The following is a 25,842-nucleotide window of genomic DNA, read 5'->3' on the forward strand; positions in this document are numbered from 1 at the left end:
CAGTCCGCATCAACTTAAAGAAGCAAAGGAATGGTAGACTATTATTATTTCTCCAGCGTGTGGAGAAATAAAGTGGACGTGAAGGGTATGGCACAAAATGCATCCCGTTGGGTCCCTCAAACATTGGCATTGTCCTCTAGTGGACAGAGTCCACAATTGATTAGTCAGATCAATCAGTGTGGCCCTCGGCTGCTGTTGCTTGCTCTGACGCATACCAAAGGGGGTCGGCTAGTGGTGCATCGACTGCAGGAGTGCCGCTGGTCCACAAAAACACACACTCATATGAGAACAGCACCCATTTGCAGACCATGTAGCCTCAGGCCTGGCATTTCAGACTCTAAATGCAGTGGCACTGCGAGAGTGAGGCAGAGGCACAGGAAGAGTCAGGGACAGATGGATTTAAAGACTGAGCCAGATACAGCCACCCTGACCAGGTGGAGACTCAAGGGACAGTGACACCTTTGGTAAGTCTCTTACATGACCTCATTTCTCAAGACTATAGGTGCTGCTCTAGTCTAGGTATAATCTCTTTTCAGCTCTCAGATACTTGGCATGCTTCCACAGGCTGACTCTGTGGATACAAAGATAGTAAAGGTAGGAGGTATTTTAAGTAAACGTCCACGTTGACCAAAAAAATTACTGATTTAACAGAAGCTATGAAGACTTCACCTGTTAAACATGTCAAACCACAAAACAAGTGCTTGTAGTGCAATCGGCAGACTTTCAAAAAGTCTCACCTAACAGTCATTTGAGAGTGGGTAAGTGCTAGGAGTGTAACGGTTCAAACTGCTCAAGGTTTGGTTTTTATCACTGTTTTAGGGTCACGGTTTTGGACTACTGCCAAGTAAAAATAAAGAAAATAAGAACAAATAATCAAACTACAAGCAACAGCACAAATAAATAAAATGGAGCAAAGATACAAATAAAATAAACAGTGCTTTTCATTGACTTTTTCGGTTTACTTTTTCTAATTTTGAAAAGAGCAGTGCGCTGTGGTGTTTGTATGTTGCTAGGCAACCACCGAATCAGCAGTCCTGTCACTCTAATAACGAATTATAGCGCGAGCGCTCTAGAATCATTGGTTTGCTGTTAAGTAAACTCATTTTAGCAGAAACTTTAAAAAATGGACAAGCAAAGGGCACTTGCTCTGACCTTAATCAAGGGTGAGGTATGAACAAACACCTAAACTTCCGTCATCACAACGGAAGGACCGCCTCTCCATTAATTCGATTGGACAATGGAAAAAAAACCCACGAATGACATCAGTCGCTTTTCTGCTAAGAGCTGATTTTTATTTTATTTTTTCAACTAAAGCCACTCAGAAAGCACCTACAACAATAAAAGGTGCAGCAGGCGGCTAAAACGTGAAGCGCCCGGGGCGCATAAACAGCGCACAAAACGCTAACTGCCAATAGGTGGTTTGCAGTCACGTGATTGTGATGACGCGCGAAATTCAAATGGAGGACAGGAAGTGAAGAGCGGAATGGACGAGATGGAGGAAAGTCTGTACTGTACTACTTTAGACGCTATTACAAGAGAAAGATAAAGACAAAAAATCTAAACATATGTTGGATGTGATCCTTGCGTTATGAAGAGGAGTGATTTTTCAACTGAATTGAAAGATTTGCCTGTCATTGAGGCTGTCATTCTTTCATTTTTGTCCTGTGGATTAATCCGTAACGTTAACCCTAACAACCATTCAACACTGCGGCGCTTCTCGACGTTTCTTTTACGGCTGTTTACTTTACGTTATTAGGTTAACCACTCACAAAGGTCCGCCGAAACACCACTAAACCACCACTAAAGGCTGCACCCTCAAAACACTTTGTAGGTAGCTTTGCTAACGTTACGCGTTTGTCTTCAGTTACAGGGATAACTTACAAACTCAAAGAAAAGAAGAAACAATTACTTTGACTTTACAAAGTTCGGAAACTGGTAACTGTGTGTGTGTGTGTGTGTGTGTGTGTGTGTGTGTGTGTGTGTGTGTGTGTGTGTGTGTGTGTGTGTGTGTGTGTGTGTGTGTGTGTGTGTGTGTGTGTGTGTGTGTGTGTGAGAGTTACGTTACACAAACATAGCCACATAAGTTGTATTAACTGACCTTTGATGAAGTGATCACTGCACACACGGGCATTTTCCGATTCCCGACCGCAGACGTAGGTTTGCAAGCCATTTTTTCTGGCGTTTTTCGGTCAATTTCTTGCATTTTTCCCCCTTATGAACAACAACTTTTGGTACACGATAAACACTCCTCATGGTTTCTCGGTTTGATCAATTTGAGCAACCATAAACGACGCAACACAGGCATTTTGAGTTTGTTATAGGCTAGTGCTTCCTAAATGTAGCAAATCACTTCCTGCCCTCCATCTGCATTTCGCGCCAGGGCAACGCAGTAACGTGACGTCATATGCAAACAACCTATAGAAAACTATTTTTAAAAAGGCGTCTCTCACTGCAAAAAAAGTGTTCTGTCTGATCGGGACCAAACACTGCATATAATCTTCACTGTATAAATGAAATAAAGATGAATCATTATCAAAGTTACAAAAGCTATCGTCAAGAGCAGTGAGTGATTTCCTTGTCTTTTGTTATTTGATTAACATTCAAAACACAGTCAGCAGGAATATTAGGCTGCTGTCACTTTAAGAACAATGCACAGATCCAGCACACTGATACACATGCGTTGTCTTTCTCAACCGTTTACGTTCACTTAAGACATAACCTACTATGTTTGCTAAGATACTCTCCAAAACGGGCATGCTGACATAATTTTTGTGTGAATTTGCCCATTCAAACACAAGACTTAAAGGAGAACTCAATATTTGCACACTGTCTGAGACGTGGCTCTCCGTGTGCGCGCTTCAGATGAGTGCATACACAAATCTTCTTATGGCGCGCAAGCTCTTTCACGTCTTCTTGCGCTTGAATGTTTAAATAGGCAAGGCTTAAATGAGTTTAAACACAGATAGCTTGCGCGCTATCAACACCTGGGTGATGACGGCGTAAATGACTGGTTATAATCATATTAGAGCATTTTTGATCATCGCTGTTGTAACATATTGGGAAGCCAGAATGCATATCCATCAATAGAAAAGTACAATAGTATGTAATAATTCAATCAAACTATATTATTATAGATGCGTCGTCAGATTTTAGAATAGATGAACAGTTGTGCAAGTGCATGCCGAACCGTGGGTGGAGAACAGTTACACTCCAAGTAATCATCGCATGAACGGGTAATGCTGTTAGCATTAGTTCATAATAGTGCTGCATGATTAATCACATCGCAATCGCGATGTCAAGCCTATGCGATTATATAACCCAAAATACTTCATTATTTATTATGGTATATAAATAAATTTGGGCTGTCAACGTTAACGTGTTAAATTGATTAAATATTGATAAAATATTTTACACAATCAAAGCAGCATCCGTTAATTTTTGTCAATCACGAGCTGCCTGTGAATGTCCTGACAAAAAAAGACGTGCGCCAGTATCGTGCGCACAGACAGCACGCCAGAATACAGTTCTCTTTCATGCTTGAACGAACAATAACACACAATTATACCAAAATGTTGGTTTTGTCGAGTATCTTCATAACATAAGAGCAGTCTCATGATGAACGTGGAGAGTTGTGAGAGAATGGAGTCACGTGTGAGACCCGCATCTCTGTCAGCAGCGGCTGGTCTTAAAGGGACAGCAGCCAATAAAGCTTTCTGACAGTAAAGTTAATCAAAGAACAAAGGGAACAGAGAAAAATCCTCACTGCTCTTGACTAAAGAACTTTTGTAGCTTTAATAAGGATGAGTCTATATTTAATTTATCATTTATGCAGTGCAAACTGTTTGATAACTTTGTTCAATTTCTGTCCTTCCTGTTAGACAGTAAGGGCACAGGTAAATATGACATTTATTTTATACTATTGTACTATTGAGACAATAAGTTTGCAGTAATTTAATTTTGTAAAAAATATTAATTTTAATTTGAAAACACTGTGCATTTAGTTGTTGTTGCTAGTTTGAGTTGAGAAATACACATTTCACTAATCTGTGTGTGCATTTTACTTGAGAACCAAGCAAGTGTACTCATGAAACCATAATCGCAATATGACATTTTCCCCAAATCGTGCAGCCCTAGTTCATAATTCAGACTGGCAGGAACGAACAGGAGAACACTGGGACCCCAACAAAGCGGGATACACTGACAGGTTTCCAGGAGACAGACAGCCAGCTCCCTGGAACTCCTGTATGACGCAGCCAACTCCAGGCAACAGCACAAACATTAGGAGAGGAATAAAAAAGGGCTTTGTACCCAGAATGTGCATGTCGGCAGTCCCACATCAATCCACGAAGCACACAGAGAGGTGCTAATTTAAACTCAAACTCCATATCACCCGCGACTTAAGTTTACAACATCCCATTATGAAAAACATCTATAATTCGTGGTCAAGTCAATATGGGTTTTCAAAGGGTAATATTTACATCCAGAGATAAGGGTAATCGGAAAAATAACACATTCATTATATAATGGTTATGAAAGCAATTTTCTGAAATGAACTGTTGGCCTTATTTTAAACAACACTTACTTAAATGTAAAAAGAAACCGTTTATTCTCAATTGATCTCAAATAGCCTGGTCGATACACCTGTCTATCACTATCCATAATCAAATGCGAGACATTTTAAATGATCATCAGTTAATCTTACACACACACAGTCAGGTCAGCACTTCAGACGGGGAGTTAAGACCTTTAGACATGCAGGTTTCTCCGCCCCTTTGCCAAGCCCCACCTTCCACAGCTATATCCAAACCCTCACTGTGCCAGCAGCCTAAACCAACATAATGCCTCAGGTCAGTCACTCACTCCAGCAAGAGGCCTCTGACTCCTCCTGGGACTGGTAGTAGCCGCCCTCCCCACCGCTAGAGTCTCCGAGACAGGGACCGGCTCGCTGGAACAGCCTCTCTGCCAACCTCTGCAGCACTGACATTGTAGACAGCCGTGAAAGTAAGCGTGGCGCAGAGGCATCCGACTTTATACAGCTGCGTTTCAAAACTCTTTTTACAAAATAGAAGTCAGTGTCCCTACTTGTACCAGACTCTTCTGTCTTGACCTCTCTGATTCGGGACTCAGGGCAGGCAGGCAGGCAGGCAGGCAGGGCTGAACCTTCTCCGTTTCCTTGCCTTCCTGTGCCGGGCTCACACACCCCGTTTCCTCCCGTGGGCTTCCTTGAACAGTCAGGGACTTCTGTTTCCACCACAGCCCACCTTGGCGTTAACCCTTACTGTTGTGCTTTGATCTGATCCACAGCGTTGTCTGCCATGTCGTCCTCTATTGTCCGTCCAGACGGTAAAATATGGACCTCCCCGGCTCATGGCCCCGGATGGCAGCCAGCACCTGTCTCTGGGGATCAGGGCAGTCCACCGGCGATGGGGCAGACAGGGATGTGAAGCACGCCGTGAACAAAGTCCCCCATTCCAACCAGGGGAGGGAATGCAAAAGCCCACCGCGAAAAGAAAAAAAAAAACCCACTCCATTTTTGCAACTGAATGTATCAAGCATATTCAAATGACATGCAGTCACATGCAAATAGAAATCCACTCTTCACACATAGATTCTAGCAGCAGCATGCCACTGAGATCCATTTCACACATATCTGTTTCACCGACGACACTAACTATGCCTGCTGCATGCTAGGCTCGAGGGGTTCTTTCACTTTGGATGAACCTGTGCATCAAATATATGGCAGAGAAATTGTATACTATGTAGTAGACCAACAACATGTACTTGACCTTTTTTCCGACACCAAACTTTAGATTTAAAAAGAATATGAATAGCGCACTGAGAAAAAAAAAAAAAAAAGTAATAATAATAAAGAGTCATTGGCCCCATCCCAAATGGCACCCTAAACACCCGCTGTCTTCCTACGAGTCCGCACATAACGTGACGTAACGGTGCTTTGACTGTCAGGAAGAAGTCTGCAGCGGAGCTCGCACCAGTGTGGCCTCAGCAAAAGTGTGCATTAAGGGCACATATCGACCGCAAAAGGGGGCCCTCGCAAGCACCCTACTGAAGCCTAAAATGACAAATGGGACACCCTATGGTCTCATGGACTTAACGGACACACCGCACGGCAGCCATTGTAAAGAAGACATTTTGAAGGATCTTCACGCTGCTCTTTTCCACACGTGATGAACAGGTCGAAATTATCATTTACGTTTAGCACATTCAACCTTCACTTTCTTTGAAGAGGAGGAAAAAAAAAAAGAATAAAGACAAATTCCCTTTGAGCTCCAAAGAAAATGTGAGAAAATTATGATTTTTTTTATTTTTTGGGTAAACAATTCCTTTAATGTATAAAGTACAGATTTTAGGTGCTGTAACTGAACATCGATTGGTTTAAGTTTGTCACCATTTTGAATCCACTTTTTTTTTTTTTTTTTTGCAGTTCAGGGCACCATGAAAAATTCATCATAAAAGTACTCATAATTAATAGGAGTTCATAAAAGCTGCATGCACAATAATTATACAGGTCATAAAAGCTAGTTTTTTTTTTATATAGTTTTAGATGAAGTGCATAGCATATCCCACTAAACCACCAAATTACACTTCAATAACGTTCTTCTTTATAGAGCTTCACATTGTTCTATGAAAACACTTTAAGCAGATAATGCCTATTATTGGATAATACAGTGAATTCAACTCAAGCCATTATTCTTAGAATATTAAATCAGCATAAGAGAAAACAGAGGCAAACTAATATAATAAAAGAGGCTAAACTAATATCATAATAAAACAGAAAATTCAGCATAAATTCTGATTGGATGAATCGGGTTCAAAGCCAATTGAACATGTGACTTGTGACTAGTGGTCGACCGATATATCGCCGAGGCCGATATATCGGCCGATATTTGGAATTTTTTAGATATCGGCATCGGCCGATAAATCTTTCCGTTTGGCTGATATATTTCAAAACAGTTTGTGACTGTGCATTAGCGCTTTTTTCCACTGACGCGAACAGAGCGAGCGTGAATGAACTGAATACACTCGCTCTGCTCCGCCCAGCACCGTAAAACAAGCCACTCAGAAGTGAAACAGACATCTGACAGACACAGTAAATGACCATTCGCATTCGCTTTCTAACCTGACGCTACATTGTGTTACACACAAAAACACTCCGGCGTGCAGCAGAGTCTATTCAAACAGTACCGTGATATGTCAGATCCGCAGCCCAGCGGTAGCTCCAGTGGGGGTCACAGATGTGATATAAACAAATTCAAACAAAACTGAAAACATTTTACCTCACAAACAGTCAAAAATCCTGTAACTGGCTGTCCCTCAGATACGCGCGTTGTTCTCGGGTTACATTTAAACTAGACGCTGTTTTCCAACGGACTCGCGTGCACGGAAAAGCTGGGTCGCGTGCATTACAGATCAGTTGGTCGCGTGAGGTGGATGAGAGGAGAACACTATGTAATAATATTACGTTTGAAAATAAATCCTTGAAAATGTTATTCACTATATACTGTATTTATCCATGATTGGCGTAACATCGTGTGTAGTATACATTTTCATATGTTCATGTATGTCATGCAAATACATGTGACGGCTTGCAACGTTCTAAAGAAACAAACAAGCAAAACTAAACGCATAAATCATTATTATTTAAATATACTTGAAGTAAAACAACCTTAAAAAAAGGTTGAACTATTTAAACTATTTTAAAGTAAATAGTGTAAATAAACTATGTGAGATTTATATTTAACTATGTTGTACATAAAATGTATGTAATCTCACATACTATTTTGTCATTAATTTATGAATATTGTTTAGATTGGTTCATTAATGGTAAATGTTATTTGTAACCTGCAATAAGCAGCAGTAATTATTTATGTGACTGAAAAAATGACTGTAAATATTAAAGCAGACAAGAAGTTGCACTAAAACTTTATTTATTGAAGTGTTACCTTACCTTTTTGTTTACATTTTAATTTCTTAGTAAATATTTTTTATTGCAAAAAGAATTTTGCATAAATAGTATGTACAATAAATGTTCATTTAGTTTCACCAATATTCTTTATGTCTCTCATTTACTGTATTCACATGTATTGTATCGGCCTCATATCGGCCAATCGGCCAGATTGCTTTCTCAATATCGGCATCGGCATCGGCCATTAAAAATCCCATATCGGTCGACCACTACTTGTGACACCAAAGGAATTTTACATTGATGCTGCAAATTGCAACGTTATTCAACAGCCATAAACAACTAAACTGTTACATCCAACAAATACCCCTCAAGTAATTGCTCGCGTAACAGTGTATTTTCGGATTACTTTATGTTCCCCCTATTATTCTCACATGTAAATAAATCAAAGACTTGCTTGCTATGTTGTCAGTACCGGGGTAAACTGCACAGCAAATCCTCTACCAGGTAACACAGGTCTACTGTCACAGTGTAGACAAATATAATCATACCACCCATCCCTATCGGGCAAAAAGTGCTTATAAAATAAAGAAATATCTTGGAGACATCTCATTTCCAACAAGTTTTCCAACAAGAAAAAGACAGAAAGCGAAGAGATTACATCGCCTGAAGAGGCAGACAGAAGGCCACACACAAAGTGGTCTTGTTCATGACAGTGGTCATCACATGATGTTCAAGAGACTGTTCAGCATCAACACTCCAGGCTGGCTAGATCACACAGACTGCATCATATGACCCCGCCTCCACGACTTCACCAGCCCAGACCTCCTCCTCGCATCGGTTCCCAAGTGCTCTCTGAAGACTCATGGCAGGCCTGTGTTTATGTTTCGGGTCCTCTTCACTCACATCCCCCTCATACAAACAATTGTTGCTGGTTTGACCCTTAGGGGTCAGAGATTCCTTTCTCATGAAATCCAGTGCGGCTGCCGAATTAGGGCCCCTTTCCTCAGCTGTTCCTGGAACAAGCCTCCATTTATGATGATCTGCAATCACTGCCACGCTATGTTAAAGTTAAAATGGGCGAGGACATTAGGCTAATCGACTTCGAGATAATTTCAATTTATTGAGGGATGCATTCAACTGATAATCAAGAAGAGCACAGCCTGTGATTTTATTATAGTTTAATCATTGTTTCAACTGCCAAATAAACTAACACCAAGTTCCAAGAGATCCACTGCTAGCCTTACTGCTCAATTCTGATTTATTGCTTTCATTTATTTTTTGTACAGCTGCTCACATTGTTGTTTTAAACGTGGCCAATATCAGATTCCAGTGCGAACAGATCATGGTCCTGAACTGACCCGCATGCGCAAAAGAACGATAAAAAGACGTCACGCAGCACACCGTCATACGGAAGTAAACACGGATGACATTAAAGTAAGTGGTTACGCTTTTATTTATAGTCTGCGGAGGGCAGCAAATTTATGCGAAGGCAAAATAAAACAAAGACAAGGATGCGAAAAACAGAGCAGAGTTCTTAAACATTTATTAAAAAACGGATGGTTCCAGTCCTTGATTCTGATTGGTTGAGCCGCGTTCGAAGCCGTTGTAAAGTACTCAACAAACAAACACACACCTGTGACCGCATTACATTAGTGTTACTGCGCAACTGACGTTTGTGATTCTTTGTTGCTGCATGTGTGGCTTAGCAACCTCTGGAACTACATTGCTTGGCGGAGGAATAAATGTGTTATAACGTTTTATTACATGGCTTGGTTGAATTCTAATGTAGAATGCGGTCTGTTATTTCTTGATAACAGACCGCTGATAAGTATAACACACCGTTGCCATGAAAAACAGAGCGTTGCTACGGACGCAGGATTCTAATTGTAGAGACGGAATAGACTATTTTCTTTAGCGGAAGCAATACAATCGTTTTTAAATCAATATTTTGTGTCAAATTATTGATTTATTTGGTAGGTAGCCATGTAATAAGCGGGATAATGTAGAGCGAGGCGGTTGTTATAGCCTCCGACTCGCGTCGGGGTCCTGATCAGCCTGTCGGTGTTGTATTCGCTATAACAACCGCATCGCTCTACATTATCCTTTACATATTTTTTGTTGCTGGTGTTTATTTTATGAATAAAATTAATATTAAAATTAATATTTTTATGGAGTAATCGTTTTATAAAAGCAATAAGCCCCTTGAAGCCGTGTTTTACAGTGGATTTAGAACAGCTTAGGCATTCCGCTGTGCGTCGTAGCTAACAACGCCCCTTAGCTGTTCTAAATCCACTGTAAAACACGGCTTCAAGGGGCTTATTGCTTTATGATACGAGTGCTCGTGTTTTGCTTGTACATGCCACTGTAATACTTGTGAGTTCTGACACATTACTGTCCTTCACTAACTGCCTTTCGCAACTGTCTCGATAACTTCGAATATATGTAAAATCTTTGAAGTGACTCCCATGAGCGCAGAATTGTGACGAATGTTGCTCTAGAGTCTAAATGTCACATGAGTTCGATTATGACTGTTCAGACTGAGGTTGCATTGCAAAACATCCCACCTGTATCGGGTTTTAATACCATTCTAATAATAACACATGCAATCGGGGGGTTTTACGAATTTGCCGCATTGACCAACAGAAAGCTTCTTGGTTTGAAATTGACTTCTGTGCGAGTAGTGCTTCATACATCTCTACATTATTGACAATAGAGTCCATTTGCTTGAGAAATGTTGCTAATGTGACCGCACCTTTACAGCTATTGCTCTCTATAAATAGGACATACAATTTAGGTAAACCATGCACAAAATCTTCTCGCATATCTGATTTCCATTCACGATACTTTATCAAAGAACAGCACCAACATGACCTTCTTGTAAAGATTAAGAAAAAAGATCAGTCAACATAAACTCGCCTCAGTGCTGTTTTGAAACGGTTTAACTTGTGTCTTTTGTGGAATACACACACACACAAAAAAACATTTCAAGCCTATGTTTTCAATACAGTGAAAGATGCATCCATAAAAGCACAATCAAATGTGCAATAGTCCAAGTATGTTGAAGCCATAGCGTAGCTTTATATGATAAACAGAAACAAATTTAAGTGATTATTAGCACAAAATCTTTCCTTCTTCCACAGATCATAACACATTTCCAAATATTCAGGCTTGGCGCCATAATGTGACGCGTAAAACCAACAGTGCTTGGCATAATGCACAGTGTCTTCATGTGGTATATTTGAAGACAAGCCCATGTGAAATGAGAAATGAGATCTGTGACAGAAGGGAAGATTATCAGTGAATAAGCCCACAAATCTTATGGACTAGATTAATGTTGCCTTTTGACATTTATTGAGATCAACAACCCTCCATTTCATTTCATTGTATGGAAAAGTGCAGCTTGGATATACTTTAAAATATCTTTTGTTGCGTTCAATGAAAAAAAAAAAAAAAACAGGTTTGGAATAATATGAGGGCGAGTAAATTGTGGCAAAACTGTAATTCTTTGGGCGAACTAAAGAAATAAACCTACAGCTTTAACTTTTCTAGACATATAGCATAATATAGCGTTTGCCAAGCATTGCAACCAACAAATGTGTCCTAAAAGGTTCTTGACTTATGAAACATTACTACAAGAGGCTGGCTGTAGAGATTCACCAAAACTTCCTGACAATCTCAAGTGTTTACACAAAGAATCCTTGAAAACACTTCCCTAGATTCACTTTTACAAGCCATTTCTCAGGCAGAAAATGTAACTCCATTATTATATTTCTGCAGTATCAAACGTAATACTTAAACGAGTGAAAAAGAGCACTATAATAACCACTAGCACCTATAAATCCAAAGGTAGTGATGTTTATAAAGAAGTTATTAAATGGTTATGACTAGTTGCAAAGGAAGTGCACAATCTGAATGTGAAAAATAGACAGTGTTTTGTAATTTGTTTGATTTTTAGAGACACTCTCCGTGTCATAATCAAGGACAAGCCGGGTTTGACAATCACACTTAACTGTAACATCTCAAAGCAGTCAGTGAAAGTGACTTTATTAGATCACATAGGATCCTAGCTAACAGTCAAAATGAACAATTCTTGTTTTTTAATGAAACATTGCCGTATTTATTATAATTCATCTGTGCACATCATTATTTTTTTTTAAATTAATTTCCTTGTAATCTGTAATCAAAATAACATCTTCTCCCTAATGCAGCGACTTCTCTTCTCTGATGATGTGTTTCCTGGTGTGAGGGCGGGATCAACCTGTCACTCACATCAGATCAACCAATAGCAAACTACAACCATTTAATCAATTCCAAATGGACAAAATCAAGCCCCGCCCCACATTTATTCTTGTTCGAGAAGCCATTTCACTAGGGGAAGAATAGACTATCGTAACATCGGTTTCATGACGTTAATGGAAAATTGGTCAAAGTTTACATGGGGAATATGTATATTTTTACATTGTTTACATGTTTTTACATTGTACTTATATTTTAAAAATACCTGCATGTAATTCCAGCTTCCCTTACCCATTCCACCAAACCTGTCCCTAACCTTTACCATACCCATATCCCACTTCAATAGCAGCACAAGTGTTTGCAATACAACATCAACACAATAAGTAACATTTTTATGTAGGCACACAGTAGTTAAAGACACATAATATAAAGTGTGGCCGAAAACATACTGTAATTTATTAACCATCACGTTGCTCTCAACCGAAAGATATGTTATTATGAACTGACAGCCTCGGTCACAATAACAATTGACTTTAATTGTATCTTCTTTCTTTTTTTGATACTTTGAAAGTGAATGCAACTCTCCTTTTGTGATCAATAGACGAAAGTAATAAAACACGAGGACAGATTGGTCATTTAAGGGTGAACTATCCCTTTAACCAAGATGTCAGTCAGATCATGTCAGTCATTCATTCAATGGAAATGAATGGAAAAGATGGGCCCAGAAACACTATGCTTTGAAACACAACACGAGTGCGACTGATTCAAGTAAACACACACACACACACACACACACACACACACACACACACACACACTTACCGCTCTCCATCTCATTGCCCTTGTTCTTGGCGGTGGGCGCGTTGCCCATGATTGCAGGCCAGGTATAACAGATCTAAATCGACTTTTCTTTACGCCAACTGTCTTCAGACTCCGTCCCCTTTATGATCATACGATTTCTGCTTCCGTTGCACTAGCTATGTCTAGTCATAACTCACTGGATCACAGTATGCTGTCAGATCACATAAAGTCTGGAGGTTGATAGTGGCTTGTTAGTTGGTTAGCTAGCTAGCGAGCGAGCGCTAGCTAGCTAACAGTAATTAGCAGTCCGATTGCTGTGCTTCGGGTTCGGTAAGGTCTCTCGGTTCTCCTGTTTCGGGTCCAGTCCGTTGAAATACTACTAAGAGCCCGTCTTCTTCTCCTTCTCTCGATCCTCTTTCCTCGCTCTGCTAACCCTCAGCGAGGCCCTCGACTTGAGCGACACAAGCCCTTGTTTTCACCGTCCGTGCGCGATTCCTGTCGCAGCACGCCCACTTCTCCGTACCTTTTCGGTAGCGTGAACGTTTGCTTGTTTATGTTGATAAAGCAATTCGGTCTTGTGCACTATGTAGTTCGCATAATTCGACAGTCAGACCCCCTCCATTAATCCTCTATCCACAGCTAGAGGGAACTCCTGCTTCAATGACACCCGCCCCAACGCGATACCTATTGGCCGCTATGCTTATGACGCGCTAGCAGAGTCAGAAGCTGATTGGACAAGAGGTCATCAATCCAGCGCAGGGAGAGCGATGATTGGCCAACCGATATCTATCTGTAGAACTTTATCCCACCCCCGCAAACTGACAAATAACGTCATCTATTTTCATTCTAATAACACAAGTTTCTCTGTTCGCTTTTCGTCTTTGTAAGCGGCTGCGGTATTTTGCCCTCTCAATACGGATTCGGTTTCATTCACAATCCTTTGATGATCCTCTGCGGTTGTGTTTGTTAGCGAAATGGCCGCGCAGACCCCTCCCGCTAGACTAATCCGTGATAGGCTGTCTGACGTCAAGACGGTCTATTTTTAGAAAGTTGGTCAGAATTTGAAGCACGCGCGAACACCCTACGTCTATGGAATATTAAAACGAGGTCTGTCTTCTGCAAAACAACCACACCGAGGTCATTTACGCATGGATTGCATTTCGGCAACAAATTTGCGCGATCGGCTGCAAGGGATTCGCCTTGCAAGAGATGGAAACCTGCGCGTGCTTTACTGTGCATAGCAACTGCATTAATAATGCTGTGCAATAAAATAAAGCAGTAAACCCCATAAGGGGACACTGATATTTTTGAACACCGATGAAAAAATGATGATACTTTGGGTAGGGATGCACGATATATCGGCCACCATATTATCGGTATCGGCGATATATGCAATTTTTTTATGTTATCGCCCCGATATGAAATTTTGGCCGATAAATAATGTATTTCCTTAATTATTTCATTCCTTCATCATTGCGATATGCAATGTTAGCCATGATGGTTTAAATTGCTTGAAATATGATTGAAATCACTTCAAAAAGGTGCAGTTAAGCGTCTACAGTCATACAGACAACATAAAATTATGAGAACATTATAATTGTGTGCTTGGGACATGGCTTTTAATGGTGAGACTTTTGTTTTTGTATTCAGGCTCTCAAAAATTATATATATATATATATATATATATATATATATATATATATAAAAATGGGATTTCGATTTATCGGCCAATATATCGGTTATCTGCATTCAAATATAAAGAATTATCGGTTTTCGGTATTGACCAAAATGTACATATCGGTGCATCCCCAAACTCTGAGGTCTTGTCACAGATGCTGCAATAGTCCATGTTGCCAAGCAACAACAAGCAAGCTTCTGTCACTCCTGCATAATGCAACACAACAGCGTTTTTATGAATGAAAAGACTGCACAGCTGCATCCACTCTGTGCACATCACAAATCAAAGTAAAACGGCTTCAATGAGCATGGTCACGTATCAAAACATTTATTTCAAGGAGACCTGGCATACAAAAAGACAGAAATATATATTTATACACAATATAATACAGTCCCACCCACAAAAATTTCATCCAGAGTAGCTGCAACCTTTCACACAAGTATTGCTGATTGTGTCTGTTAATGAATTATGCATCTGACATCTTATCTACTGAGTTGATCTTCCATCGCCTTTCGGTTTGAGAATGGATCGGGTTTGGATCAGACGGCATTAGATGCAGCACATCCTAATACCTAAATCATGTCTCAGATACATGACTCACCAGCTCTCCATTCAAGGTTTCAAACTGAAAAGCAAATATGTTTATTGCGTACTGGAGGATATTGTGCACAGTCACACCACTGATTTGTTTCAAACAGGCGTGACAACTGTAACAAAATGAGATAACCCCTTCTGATGTGTTTTTTCCCGCCTCTCCTCCACAGTGTCCAGATTGACCTGAGCTCATGGATGAGCCTTGAGATGTGAGGATTATTCACAGGAGCCTGCGTCACTACAAACAGTCCATGGAGTTGTCTGGCACCAGTCCCAGCGGAGGTGCTTTTCCCGGGGTGCAGGACGGCGGCAGCATGGTGTTAGGTGCGGGGTCCACGTTCTCCGAATCCTCCATTTTCTCAGCACATCCCTCCCAGTTGATGTGAAATCTGGTTACACGAGGATTGGAAGCCAGAATGTTCCTCTGGAGCTGTGAGAAAAGCACATGAAGAAAGGCACTTATTTCGAGTTTTGAGTTGACTGAAATGCCTGTTTTTTTTTTCCTTGACATTGTGACTTCTCAAACATGCATGCAAAGTTTCAACATGCTGACGCTGATATGTTCTGACATATACACACATTTTTTTTTAAGTTTTTGGGTTAATGCACAGCCCCAAATATAATAACTTTTCTGGTTATATTTTGTTTTTTACTAAATTATTTCAGTACTGAAAAATATTGTGTCAGCCACAGATAAAAATGAGCTATAATTTCTTTTTTCAAGCTGTCTGAAATACTATTAAACCCATGTTGTTTTTCTTGAAATGTTGTGACCTTCTCATTTTGGGTCCTGAACATGCATGCAAATTTTGATATGTTGTGAAATCTATATTTGGATTTTTATATGATCTTGAGCTGTTCAAAAGCAACTGTACAGACCCAAAATACAAAACATTGCTCTGTTGTATGTCAGAGCTCTTCAACTCTAGTCCTGAAGCGCCAGTCTCTTGCTGAGTTTAACAATTCTTTAAATAAAAAGTAGTTTAACCCGTTAACTATCTGTCCCGCTTTTTGAGCATAGACCTGAACATTTTCCAAATATAATTTGTTATAAATCTTGAATATTTCGGAGCACAGAGATACGTTTGGTGTCTTTTTAAAGGGGACACTTGGCAGATTATTGTAGAAGTATTTATATATATATATATATATATATATATATATATATATATATATATATATAAGTAACATTTCATTTTTTATAGAAGTTTATGAAAATATTTTACAAAAGATGTTCAACAAAAACATAAAAAAAGGGGGGAAAAAAGCCAAACATCTGAACAGTTCTGTGCCAGATTTTAGATTGATATCTAAAAAATGAATTTTCAGTAAAAATGTTTGTGCGCACTACCAAACTTTTCCACTAGATGACATACAGACTCCACTGGTGACCATATAAGGACACACCAATTTCCATTTATGGTTTGAATCATATTTTCATATATATATATATTTTTTATTAGGTAGCCTAGATATTCTATTCAGAAACAGTAATGTTAACATTTTATTTGAATTCAACCTCACAAACCCACATACACATATAGGGAATCTATCACTATTTCTCTATTGCTCAGGCATTTCTTTTGAAAAATGAGTATTTAGCAATAATAATAATAATTATTATTATTATTATTTGACAATTTTGTTTGATTGAAATTCCAAATCACTGCTAGCTATGGTGACCCTCATATTTGAAATACTTTGTTGCTTCTTACTTTATTAGCACCTGAACTATTACTAAAGTCTGATCGTTGTATGTTGTATATGACAAATTCAATTAACACTAAAAGTGGCTGTTAACAAAACTATTAAAGCCCTAATGAAATTTTACTAGTACAGGTGTTCATTCCTGTGGTGACGTATTTCCTAAGAAACAGAAAACATGGGGCAGGACATATTGAAGGGCTTCATCAATTTTAAAAACAGTAAAATAAAGTGACAGCCTTAAATTAAGGTTTTCTACTTGGATATTGCTAGTCCAAGATAGACTCTTCTTCCCTTTTGTGACACATATCCAAGCGAAACTGCTAAACAAACAAAATAAAAAAGAAGGATGGGACTTCATTTTGTCCATTAGGAATTGATTGGATCGTAGAAAAGTGGGCATTGTAAACTAAACAGAGGCAGATCTGAATGCAGTGACAGGTTGCTGGAGAAAAGGGATTGAACCTTACTTAAATTACAAGGGCACATGAATGAAAATAAACAAGGATGTGCACAGAGGAATCATTTAAAATACATAATGCAACACCATAAACAAATATCTGTCCATTTTTTTTATGGTGACTTTAAGGGGAGGACATTGTTATTCTAGAGAGCATTTCATTGGACAACAATTTTTATTAAACATGTGAGTGCAAGATGAGTCAACAATATTTTTCTCAATTTGTTTCTCCAAAAGAGATTACATTTCCTATAGACAGATATAGAACAAACATGGACTGAAAGCTGCGAGACTGCAGTTTTAATTTCACATGGTCTATAAGAAATTAATCTCTCACCTGTCCATAGTTGGGTTTAATGGGCGGGTTCTCACGAAGCTCCGTGTCCGTATACTCATTGTTAACATAGTAGCCGATGCGTATGAACTCCTGTCCTCTGTATGTGCATGTGATCAGAGCAACAGTAACACCCACAGCATCACTCTCAGGTATGAGGGCAGGGTTTGGAGCTTCTGCCTGTTGCAAAAAAAGACAAATATTACTTAGAACACTTGCATGACTCAAACTGGGTGTAACTACAGGATAAGTGCACTAATTGTCTTTTCATGTGTACATTTTATAATACAGAACAACATTACATGAACAGTTCACCCATTGTGCGTCAAGCAGTGGCACACGAGATGAGTCGTTGTTGTATTATTATAGAGGTCATATGATGCGATTTCTTGTTTTTCTTTTTCTTTAGTGTGCTATGTAGCTGTTAGTGCAAGTATAAGACCTGCAGAGTTACAAAGCTCAAAGTGTCAAACCTAAAGAGATATTCTTTATAACAGTTAAGGCTCAGCCACGCCTTCCTAAAACGCTTCATTTAAACACGCCCCCACAAATCTACGTCAGTGTGTGGGGGCAGAGTTTCATAACACCGCCCAAATGTATACGCAAAGAATTTTTTTCAGTTGAGACACTTTGCTTGTTATGATACAGAATATCCACGAAAGTGTTACTAGTATCTCATTTCACACATATTTTGTTTCTGTGTTGATTCTATATTAAAATGTCGATACAATATAATGTATTTTCTCTTGCTCTGGTTTTAAATGATTTTGTTCCGTTATTATGCTTGTTGTTATCATCTGTTGACGTTGTACAAGCAGAATGTGGCGGTTGGTCGGTGTGATATTAGTCCCGCCCCTCCTCCACTGTGATTGGACGGTTGGGTAAAAAGTGACAGTGATGAGCACTGCGTTTTACCCAAAGTTGAACATTCTTCAACTCTGGGTGACCTGTAAAAAACGTCAAACGCTCAGCGCTTCAGCGTGAAAAAGACGCTCAGCGCCTTGTTACGCTCATGGCGTTTTAAAAACGACGCGTTCCCATTGAAAACAATTGAAAAGATACGCCAGTCGCGTGAAAAAACGCTTTGGTGGACACACGGCCTAAAACTTTTGCACAGTACTGTATTACTGAATTTAAATATACGAGCTTGATAAAAATGCTGCGCTGAGGTTTTGGTACCCAACCCTACCAATGAGATACATTTTTGGATGTTACACAGAACATTTGAGCTTCTGTGAGAACCGACGAGGTTCATTCTCGTGTTACACTTCTGACTTTCGTGTTTGAGCTTCTACCAGAACCAATTAGGTAAATTTTTCGTGTTACGCAGCACGTTTGAGCTTCCTTAAGAACCAATGAGGTTCATTCTCGTGTTACGCAGCACGTTTGAGCTTCCGTAAGAACCAATGAGGTTCATTCTCGTGTTACGCAGCACGTTTGAGCTTCCGTAAGAACCAATGAGGTTCATTCTCGTGTTACGCAGCACGTTTGAGCTTCCGTAAGAACCAATGAGGTTCATTCTCGTGTTACGCAGCACGTTTGAGCTTCCTTAAGAACCAATGAGGTTCATTCTCGTGTTACGCAGCACGTTTGAGCTTCCGTAAGAACCAATGAGGTTCATTCTCGTGTTACGCAGCACGTTTGAGCTTCCGTAAGAACCAATGAGGTTCATTCTCGTGTTACGCAGCACGTTTGAGCTTCCTTAAGAACCAATGAGGTTCATTCTCGTGTTACGCAGCACGTTTGAGCTTCCTTAAGAACCAATGAGGTTCATTCTCGTGTTACGCAGCACGTTTGAGCTTCCTTAAGAACCAATGAGGTTCATTCTCGTGTTACGCAGCACGTTTGAGCTTCCGTAAGAACCAATGAGGTTCATTCTTGTGTTACGCAGCACGTTTGAGCTTCCTTAAGAACCAATGAGGTTCATTCTTGTGTTACGCAGCACGTTTGAGCTTCCGTAAGAACCAATGAGGTTCATTCTCGTGTTACGCAGCACGTTTGAGCTTCCTTAAGAACCAATGAGGTTCATTCTCGTGTGTTACGCAGCACGTTTGAGCTTCCGTAAGAACCAATGAGGTTCATTCTCGTGTGTTACGCAGCACGTTTGAGCTTCCTTAAGAACCAATGAGGTTCATTCTTGTGTTACGCAGCACGTTTGAGCTTCCTTAAGAACCAATGAGGTTCATTCTCGTGTTACGCAGCACTTTGAGCTTCCGTAAGAACCAATGAGGTTCATTCTCGTGTTACGCAGCACGTTTGAGCTTCCGTAAGAACCAATGAGGATCATTCTTGTGTTACGCAGCACGTTTGAGCTTCCTTAAGAACCAATGAGGTTCATTCTTGTGTTACGCAGCACGTTTGAGCTTCCTTAAGAACCAATGAGGTTCATTCTTGTGTTACGCAGCACGTTTGAGCTTCCTTAAGAACCAATGAGGTTCATTCTTGTGTTACGCAGCACGTTTGAGCTTCCTTAAGAACCAATGAGGTTCATTCTCGTGTTACGCAGCACGTTTGAGCTTCCGTAAGAACCAATGAGGATCATTCTTCATTCTCGTGTTACGCAGCACGTTTGAGCTTCCTTAAGAACCAATGAGGTTCATTCTCGTGTTACGCAGCACTTTGAGCTTCCTTAAGAACCAATGAGGTTCATTCTCGTGTTACGCAGCACGTTTGAGCTTCCTTAAGAACCAATGAGGTTCATTCTCGTGTGTTACGCAGCACGTTTGAGCTTCCTTAAGAACCAATGAGGTTCATTCTTGTGTTACGCAGCACGTTTGAGCTTCCGTAAGAACCAATGATGTTCATTCTTGTGTTACGCAGCACGTTTGAGCTTCCTTAAGAACCAATGAGGTTCATTCTCGTGTGTTACGCAGCACGTTTGAGCTTCCGTAAGAACCAATGAGGTTCATTCTTGTGTTACGCAGCACGTTTGAGCTTCCTTAAGAACCAATGAGGTTCATTCTTGTGTTACGCAGCACGTTTGAGCTTCCGTAAGAACCAATGAGGTTCATTCTCGTGTTACGCAGCACGTTTGAGCTTCCTTAAGAACCAATGAGGTTCATTCTCGTGTGTTACGCAGCACGTTTGAGCTTCCGTAAGAACCAATGAGGTTCATTCTCGTGTGTTACGCAGCACGTTTGAGCTTCCTTAAGAACCAATGAGGTTCATTCTTGTTACGCAGCACGTTTGAGCTTCCTTAAGAACCAATGAGGTTCATTCTCGTGTTACGCAGCACTTTGAGCTTCCGTAAGAACCAATGAGGTTCATTCTCGTGTTACGCAGCACGTTTGAGCTTCCGTAAGAACCAATGAGGATCATTCTTGTGTTACGCAGCACGTTTGAGCTTCCTTAAGAACCAATGAGGTTCATTCTTGTGTTACGCAGCACGTTTGAGCTTCCTTAAGAACCAATGAGGTTCATTCTTGTGTTACGCAGCACGTTTGAGCTTCCTTAAGAACCAATGAGGTTCATTCTTGTGTTACGCAGCACGTTTGAGCTTCCTTAAGAACCAATGAGGTTCATTCTCGTGTTACGCAGCACGTTTGAGCTTCCGTAAGAACCAATGAGGATCATTCTTCATTCTCGTGTTACGCAGCACGTTTGAGCTTCCTTAAGAACCAATGAGGTTCATTCTCGTGTTACGCAGCACTTTGAGCTTCCTTAAGAACCAATGAGGTTCATTCTCGTGTTACGCAGCACGTTTGAGCTTCCTTAAGAACCAATGAGGTTCATTCTCGTGTGTTACGCAGCACGTTTGAGCTTCCTTAAGAACCAATGAGGTTCATTCTTGTGTTACGCAGCACGTTTGAGCTTCCGTAAGAACCAATGAGGTTCATTCTTGTGTTACGCAGCACGTTTGAGCTTCCTTAAGAACCAATGAGGTTCATTCTCGTGTGTTACGCAGCACGTTTGAGCTTCCGTAAGAACCAATGAGGTTCATTCTTGTGTTACGCAGCACGTTTGAGCTTCCTTAAGAACCAATGAGGTTCATTCTCGTGTTACGCAGCACGTTTGAGCTTCCGTAAGAACCAATGAGGTTCATTCTCGTGTGTTACGCAGCACGTTTGAGCTTCCGTAAGAACCAATGAGGTTCATTCTCATGTTACGCAGCACGTTTGAGCTTCCTTAAGAACCAATGAGGTTCATTCTTGTGTTACGCAGCACGTTTGAGCTTCTAAAGAACCAATGAGGTTCACTCTCGTGTTACGCAGCACGTTTGAGCTTCCGTAAGAACCAATGAGGTTCATTCTTGTGTTACGCAGCACGTTTGAGCTTCCTTAAGAACCAATGAGGTTCATTCTCGTGTGTTACGCAGCACGTTTGAGCTTCCGTAAGAACCAATGAGGTTCATTCTTGTGTTACGCAGCACGTTTGAGCTTCCTTAAGAACCAATGAGGTTCATTCTCATGTTACGCAGCACGTTTGAGCTTCCTTAAGAACCAATGAGGTTCATTCTCGTGTTACGCAGCACGTTTGAGCTTCCTTAAGAACCAATGAGGTTCATTCTCGTGTGTTACGCAGCACGTTTGAGCTTCCTTAAGAACCAATGAGGTTCATTCTCGTGTTACGCAGCACGTTTGAGCTTCCGTAAGAACCAATGAGGTTCATTCTCGTGTGTTACGCAGCACGTTTGAGCTTCCGTAAGAACCAATGAGGTTCATTCTCATGTTACGCAGCACGTTTGAGCTTCCTTAAGAACCAATGAGGTTCATTCTCATGTTACGCAGCACGTTTGAGCTTCCTTAAGAACCAATGAGGTTCATTCTCATGTTACGCAGCACGTTTGAGCTTCCGTAAGAACCAATGAGGTTCATTCTCATGTTACGCAGCACGTTTGAGCTTCCGTAAGAACCAATGAGGTTCATTCTTGTGTTACGCAGCACGTTTGAGCTTCCTTAAGAACCAATGAGGTTCATTCTCATGTTACGCAGCACGTTTGAGCTTCCTTAAGAACCAATGAGGTTCATTCTCGTGTTACGCAGCACGTTTGAGCTTCCGTAAGAACCAATGAGGTTCATTCTTGTGTTACGCAGCACGTTTGAGCTTCTAAAGAACCAATGAGGTTCACTCTCGTGTTACGCAGCACGTTTGAGCTTTTTTTTTGTATCATTTTTTTCAATCATTTTGCTAGAATACATTTAAATCTAATGAAAAGCAATTGAATAAATGAACTTGAGTTTTAGAAAAAATGGCTGTTAAACTTCTAAAAGATTATTTTTGGCTCATACTGACAATGTTATGAACTCACCTGAAAAACAAACATGTGTCGGCCTGCAGGAACTGGACCAACCAGGACAGAGTCAAGAGTCTGATCATACTCCTCACTTTCTGCTGAGCCGACGTAAATAATCTTCCATTCGAGATCTAGAACACAGAAACACAATTAATTGCATGTTAATGCTCAATTAATTCACTATTCAGAAAAAAAAAAAGAACTATAACACACTACCGTTCAAATGTTTGGAATAATGAAGTATTACGTTTTTCTTTATGTGTTTGAGGCTGCGTTAATTTAATTAAATTTAATTAAATACAATAAAAACAATAAGCTAATAGTTTACTATCTTAATATATTTTGTGATTATAAAGCTGAATTTTTAGCAGACATTTCTCCAGTCTTTAGCGTCACATGATCATTCAGAAATCAGTTCTGCTGCTTTACATTTTTGTGGAAACCACGATACACTACCATTCAGAAGTGACAGTAAAGAAAATGATAATGTTACTAAAGATTTCTATTTTAAACAAATGCTGTTATTTAAAACTTCTTGGATCATCAAAAGAATCTTGGGGGAAAAAAAATGAAGTTTTCACAAAAATATTAAGCAGCATAACTGTTTTCGACACTGAAAATAATCAGAAGTATTTCTTGAGCATCAAATCATATTATAATGATTTCTAAAGGATCATGTGACACTGAAGACTGGAGTAATGATATTTTAATGATATATTGTGCTGTTAAAAATTATATTTTAAAATATAAAATAGTTATTTTAAATAGCAAGAGTTTTTCACAATACTAATACTTTTCTGTATTTTTCATCAAAAACATGCTATTTTCAAACTAGTGACATTTGGACTGGATTTAATTTGGATTATACTTGCAAGAAAAAACGATACTGTTGGGCAATCGCAGTCATGCATTTGCTAATTTGGGAGGTTTTAATAATTAAATACCATCAATATGTATTATTGCAGTTAGTTCATAACATAATTACCGGTATATCCACGCATACTAACACGATGTTAAGGATAAGTTAAACACGGTTCAATCACCCGCCATTCTGACTGACGTCATCTGGGGGAGTTAGCGCGTTAGCTAGCTAGCCAATAAAGGACATCGAGAAAATGCATCAAAATTGAATTAAACTCAAACACTCACCCTCAGGAAGATCCTCCATGCACTCAAACGTTATTTCGAATTGAAACGGGTTTCCAAATGGACTTGGGTTGTCCAGGACAGCTACATTTAGCACTTGTACTTTTGCCATTGCTCTACTAACGTTACAGTAACACGGAAATTGTCACAATTTACCCCCAAAACAACTCAATAGACCGAAAACCAATTTAAATATTCAACAGATGTTTTAAAGTAAACGCTCGAGTCCTTGACTTCACTTGTTAGCTTGCGAGCTATTTTATGTTGTGAAAGTCCAATAGCGTAGACTGTGTACTGTTAAAGCAGGAGAACAGAGAAGTCTATGTTGTCTCTCCTCCCAAATTAAAAGAAAAAAATACCGCAAGATATGATCTAGAGTAACGTGTAGATGTAAAACAAATATTATTTCGCGAACACCGTTCATAAACTGACTGACAACACGAGCCGCGCGCTCTCTCCCGCCAGACTGTTCAGACAGCTCTAGTGACTCATCGGGGGAAGCGGATTGGTTTGCGCGCTGATTGGTCAGTGCACCAGAGGTTCCGGATTTTGCGGACGCTGATTGGACGACAGTGACAGCTGTTAAATAGACGAGTCCTCCGACTGGCTTCATAATCATTCATAGCTCAAGTATAAGAGTACAGGTCAAAAGTTTGGAAACATTACTATGTTTGATGTTTTTGAAAGAAGTCTCTTATGCTCATCAAGTCTGCATTTATTTGATTAAAAAATACTGAAAAAACAGTATTGTGAAATATTATTCCAATTTAAAACAGCTGTTTTCTATGTGAATATACAGTAAAGTGTAATTTATTCCTGTGATCAAAGCTGAATTTTCAGCATCATTGCTCCAGTCTTCAGTGTCACATGATCCTTCAGAAATCATTCTAATATGATGATTTTATGCTCAAGAAACATTTATGATTATTATCAGTGTTGAAAACAGTTTTTTACATTTTTATTTCATGATGCTATGATGAATGGAAAGTTCAAAAGAACAGCATTTATCTGAAATGGAAAGCTTTTGTAACATTAAACACTACCGTTCAAAAGTTTGGGGGCAGTAAGAATTTTTATTTTATTTTGGGGAAAGAAATAAAATAAATCAATACTTTTGTTCATCAAGGATGAGTTAAATTGATCAAAAGTTACAGTAAAGACATTTATAATGTTAGAAAATATTCTATTTTAAATAAATGCTGTTCTTTTGAACTTTCTATTCATCAAAGAATTTTGAAAATAAATTGTACACAACTATATTCAACATTGAAAATAATAATGAATGTTTTTTTTTAGCATCAAATCATCATATTAGAATGATTTCTGAAGGATCATGTGACACTGAAGACTGGAGTAATGATGCTGAAAATTCAGCTTTGATCACAGGAATAACTTACATTTTAAAATATATTCACATAGAAAACAATCATTTTAAATTGTCATAATATTTCACAATATTACTGTTTTTTTTTATTGTTTTTCTATCAAATAAATTAAGCCTTGGTGAGCAGGAGAGACTTTTTTTTTTTAAAAAACATAAAAAATCTTGCCGATCTAAAACTTTTGACCAGTAGTGTATATATATATATATATATATTTGGAACATAATACTTTTTTCAGGATTCACTGATGAATAAAAAGTGAAAAAGAACAGCGTTTATTCAAAATAGAAATATTTTCTACATTATAAAAATGTACTATCACATTTTATCAATTTAAAATATCCTTGCTG

General features: G+C 39.4%; 2 protein-coding genes and 1 long non-coding RNA gene across 4 annotated transcripts in view; 1 reads left to right on the top strand and 2 right to left on the bottom strand.

Annotated features, from left to right (window-relative positions):
• prkacaa (protein kinase, cAMP-dependent, catalytic, alpha-a) overlaps positions 1-14,045 on the bottom strand; it is a 29,399-nt gene extending 15,354 nt beyond the window's left edge. Inside the window, exon 1 of one of the 2 annotated variants that reach the window (XM_079873163.1) lies at positions 12,983-14,045. In XM_079873163.1, coding sequence (XP_079729289.1) covers positions 12,983-13,031 — 49 coding nt within the window. In that variant the 5' untranslated portion in view covers positions 13,032-14,045. Of the gene's footprint in view, positions 1-4,860; positions 5,000-12,982 lie in introns of those variants that run through there. The other variant, XM_079873164.1, reaches the window with a different exon arrangement.
• Positions 212-15,614, top strand: LOC307161446. The gene is made up of 2 exons (XR_013821728.1): positions 212-464; positions 15,404-15,614. It is a non-coding gene; the product is annotated as an uncharacterized lncRNA (long non-coding RNA).
• On the bottom strand, positions 14,921-24,595 carry asf1ba (anti-silencing function 1Ba histone chaperone). The gene is made up of 4 exons (XM_079874067.1): positions 24,114-24,595; positions 22,980-23,095; positions 17,735-17,911; positions 14,921-15,663 (listed from the first exon to the last, which is right to left on the bottom strand). Exons 1-4 carry the CDS (start codon positions 24,220-24,222, stop codon positions 15,472-15,474), a joined length of 594 nt encoding a protein of 197 aa, XP_079730193.1. The 5' UTR covers positions 24,223-24,595; the 3' UTR covers positions 14,921-15,471.
• Between the last annotated feature and the right edge of the window lie 1,247 nt (positions 24,596-25,842).

Source organism: Squalius cephalus, assembly GCF_949319135.1.
Source record: "Squalius cephalus genome assembly, chromosome: 1".
Taxonomy (NCBI): domain Eukaryota; kingdom Metazoa; phylum Chordata; class Actinopteri; order Cypriniformes; family Leuciscidae; genus Squalius; species Squalius cephalus.

Bases quoted from the DNA above. Each gene is read 5' to 3' on its own strand.
- asf1ba (XM_079874067.1), bottom strand. From the start codon at position 24,222: ATGGCAAAAGTACAAGTGCTAAATGTAGCTGTCCTGGACAACCCAAGT. The intron at 23,096-24,113 runs GTGAGTGTTTGA...TCTGTGTTCTAG, and splicing joins CATGGAGGATCTTCCTGAGG to ATCTCGAATGGAAGATTATT. The intron at 17,912-22,979 runs GTGAGTTCATAA...TTTTTGCAACAG, and splicing joins GACACATGTTTGTTTTTCAG to GCAGAAGCTCCAAACCCTGC.